General features: G+C 35.3%; 1 protein-coding gene across 1 annotated transcript in view; it reads right to left on the bottom strand.

The window, feature by feature from the left end:
* YME1L1 (YME1 like 1 ATPase) overlaps window positions 1-4,329 on the bottom strand; it is a 49,422-nt gene that overhangs the window by 33,544 nt on the left and 11,549 nt on the right. Inside the window, exon 3 of the mRNA XM_011370997.2 lies at window positions 2,018-2,180. Within this exon, the coding sequence (XP_011369299.1) occupies window positions 2,018-2,180 (163 nt within the window). The remainder of the gene's footprint in view (window positions 1-2,017; window positions 2,181-4,329) is intronic.

Below are 4,329 nucleotides of genomic sequence, written 5' to 3' on the forward strand. Positions count from 1 at the left end.
TACTAAAAACATCTATGTAACCTGAAGGGAAATTTTTTTATCTCGATTTTTGAAATCTAACCAAAAAAAAAAAAAAACATGAAATATAATTTTACCAAATATTAGAAATACCAAAATGTTTTGCCTTTTATTTGTACATACTTTTACAAACATCTAAACTCACTGCTAATCTAAATATAGTTCATCACTTTACTGTCCATCACTTGTCAGTCTTTTTTATCTCATATACAAATATAGCTGTCAATGAAATTAAAATCAAGGTAAAAGCTATATATGTTTAGCTGAAGTTACTTTTAGTTAAAAGCAACTAAAAGATAAAGAATCATTACTTCTTAGACATGACTTAAAAATCTAATGAACAATGTAATAAAACATTGCAAACCAGAGGTACTACTGCTGCCTTTCTCTCTTAAAGCTTCTAGTCACTGGGCACAAAAAAAGTTCCTTCCATAGCTCTAGCCATGAATACTTTGGTGTTCCTTCCTAACTCCTATTCCTGACTAACAGGCCTCATCCTACTTTAAACCAATGATCCTAGGGAAAAGGTAGGGAGTGACAACAAAAACAGTGGTTCTCATCTATCTCTGTATCCCCAGTTAGGATTCAGGGATTCTTCTAAGAACCCTTAGAGTGAAGTCAGAAACCCCATCCTAATACCTCTGCCTGCCTAAGCCTAGAAACTGGCTGGCAGTAAGAAGAATAGCCTTAAAAGGAAATGTGAATATGAAGACTAAAAGAGCAATAGTAATACTACTACTATAACAACGATAACAATAAAAATTTTACTCTCCTGAACACTTACTATGGGCACCAAGTACTTTAAATTAGTTCATCTGATCCTCCAAAGTGAGATAGTTACTTCTCATATTCATATGAAAAACCAGCTTTTTCGAGATCTTACTAAACACTATTATCAATCAGGGGCAGGATGGACTTGATCCTAATCTACTCCTCACTCTCAATCACTAAGCCTCAGGGCTTCTCTCAGGAAAGAGGTATTATAGCATAAGAAGATAATGAAATAGAAGCAGATTTTTAGCCTAAGTCCCAAGCTCAAAACTTTTCATTTATTCTCACTCTTGAATTCTTTATTTATCCTCCAGCCCTTATATGAATTAAAGGCAAAAGAAAAATAAACAATGAGTAAATGAATTAAATTTATACAGTGTACAGTTTCAAATCAAACTCCTGTCTCAAATCTATTCAATCCTACTTTTTTGTTTCTGAGCTTTTATAACATATTAATATAAAAAATCTGTTTATCCATCAATATAAAATAATCATTCCGATAAGAGTCTAACATTACTTGCTTAAGTTATCACCCAAAAAGAAACTCGCGAAGCTAACATTTCTTTCAACAAAATGTCCACTTATTATAATACCAAATTGTTACAAGACTCAAGAAAATATATAGACATTCTATAAAAGAAGACACCGTGACTGTTTCTTCAATGTATTCTGAGAGATTAGTAGTATGTTACCTGGAATCCAATAAATACCTCTCACAAAAACAAAACAAAACAAAACCACCACACCACTCCACCACCCTAAATGCTTTGTAGTATGCTATATTAGATCCTGGAACAAAAAATAGATCCTAGTGGAAAAACTAGTGATTTGGTAATATTAAACTTTATTTGGTAAAATATAAATAAAGTCTATACTTTAGTTAAAGATAATGCACCAATGCTAATATCTTAGTTTTGACAAATGTATCGTGTTTATAAAAGTAGTCAACATTAGAGGAAGCCAGGTGAAGTGAATGTAGAAACTGTTCACAATTTTTCTGTATATCTAAAATTATTCCAATATAAAAAGTTAGCCAAAAAAGAAAGAAAGAATGGATGGATAAATAGATGGAAGAAAGGATGAGGGGAGACAGAGGAAAGGGGCGGGGGGGTGAAGGAAAGAAGAAAAAAACTCAGGAAAGAACCTGGTACATAAAGATGTTAATAAATGGTATCTAGTTTAATAGCACTAAAATGGCTTATTTTAATTGGAACAAAAAATAACTTACCATATTTATTTTCAAAGAAGGACTGTGCTGAGACATGAGATGTACGCCAGTGGGAAGAAATGTTTTTGCCTTTACAAAATCCAGGAAGTAGACTGTCTATCAATTGATCAATCTGTCCAATTTTTAATTCAGATAATCCAAGGTCCCTTAAGTTAAGCACAGGCTGTAAAAGATTAAGTTGATCAAGTCAGCATTAATATTATCAAGATATTTAAAGAGTCTAACGGTTGAAACAATATAGGTTGTAAAAGTCTAGCAAATGCACTAATTTTTTTCTTTCTAATATTTATACTGATGAAAATATTTTTATAGTACTAGTTTTACTAAGGTCAGTCATACGAGGCTTGACAGTGGCTGAAAACACTATATTCCCATTGGTATCGCCAGTCCTTGGAGCTTTACGGCTTCCTTCAGTCCCTAATGCCTATAAACAAAAGCCCATTTGATAAAGAAAGGGTATGCTCTGCTACCATGGGACATCTCACTCCTCCAGCCTCATTAATGATATACTTCTTGGAACTGAAAGGTTCTATACTTACCCATATCTAACTTCTAAGAAGGAAAAATGAACAGTCAAAAATGTGTGAAAACCAGACAAGAAAACTTTCACCTTAAAACAGTTCTAAAGTAACTACAAATAGATAGGGATGAGCTATTTTCTTGTCCACATGAGCTGACAGGGAGACACTAAGGACAAGTAACAATTACAAGCCCCAAACAGCTACAACCTCAAGTAAAGAGAGCAAAATAAACAGTACAGTATCAACTTCTTATGATTGATGTTAAGTTAGACCCGTATATTATATAACTCTAGACTAACAAGGTTTGTCACATTAGCTTTGTAATGATTCAGATTCTTAGAATCCATTTCTTCATATGTCAAAATGACTATGAACTACGTCCTGTCCATTTTACAACGAGATAGTACATGTTAAAAGAGATCATGCCTTGCTCATCTACATATCCCATCGTACACAGTAAGGCATTTAAAAGCACGATGAAATAAAATATTTAAAAGTACTTTTTTAAACTACTAAAAACTATACAAAATAAAACATATTATAATGAAAAGAGAAGGACCACAACATTCAAGAGCTACTTTTCAAAAGTTATCTTTTAAAATGGGAAACCCAAAAATCTATTTATAATACATAGACCTCAAAAGGGAAATGCAGATTCTTAACTAAGATGGAAGTCACTCCCCTTACTTCTTGGGTATCAGGTCCTAGGAGCATAGAGAGAAATAAGGTAGATATAAACATGGGAATTATCAAGCAACATGGTAACTGCTATTACAGAGATAGTTTTAAATAGTGGTGAGAAAACACAGAACACAGACCAACTAATTTTCTAAGTCAGTGAAGGTGTCCTGAGATAACTCCTAATGTGGAATGATAGGGGAAGAAGCCTTGGAGAAAGGGGCAAACAAAGTCATCAAAGGGCCTGGAATGTCTGAGATGTGGTAAAAGTTAAGTGATGAAAGAAACAGAAAGATGGGCTATAACCAAATTGTGAAGGGTCTTGTTTGAATTTAATTCTACAGCTAATATGATTAGTTATGTTTTTCAGGAAGAAAATACAAGACGAGAGAACTGGATAAGAAAAGGTTAATGGAAAAGAGAAAAATAATGTGAGTCTGAACTAAGTCCTGACTAAGAAGGATGGAAATAACAAATCGGAGACAAAAGACATTAGAAGAAACTAGCAGAGAACAAGGACTGAGAGGAAGAAGGATTCTGGGTGGATGTGCTGGTTATTTATCTGTTGCTCCTTGGCTCCTCTTCATCCTTTTTGTTACTGTGGATGAGCCCTTTGAATGCTTTTCCTTTGCCATGTAGCACAATGTTAAGCTTTGTCAGTAGAGGGCACTGGAGAGACACTGTAGGAACAAAGTTTTTGTTTGTGGCTCTAGTGTGCTCATGCAGTAGGCTGCTGCCTGCACTATCCATGGTTTCTCCAGCATCTGGCTCCCACTACTTGTGCAGCTCCTCCAAAGCCTGGCCCCCTGCACTGCACAGTGGCCAACAGTATCCAGCAGCTCCTCCAGTTAGTCACATCCCCATGATCAGCTTTCCCTGGTACCCTGAAGAGCTGATTTCCATCAAGTTCAGCTTGCATGTCACCGCAGTGACTTCTCTGCCATTTGGTAAGCCAAGGCCATGTTCTCTCCAGCAAGGTCAAGACCTCAGTCTGGGGTTGGAGCACTCTTCCTGGGAAGCTCTACCCAGAGTCCAAGGAGTATTGGCTGCTCCTTATATCTATTAGTCTTATATATTTTAGAGTTTTCTGTACTTATTACTAGCCAATCCCTT

The sequence above is a fragment of the Pteropus vampyrus genome, unplaced genomic scaffold, assembly GCF_000151845.1.
Source record: "Pteropus vampyrus isolate Shadow unplaced genomic scaffold, Pvam_2.0 Scaffold180, whole genome shotgun sequence".
NCBI classification, from domain to species: Eukaryota; Metazoa; Chordata; class Mammalia; order Chiroptera; family Pteropodidae; genus Pteropus; species Pteropus vampyrus.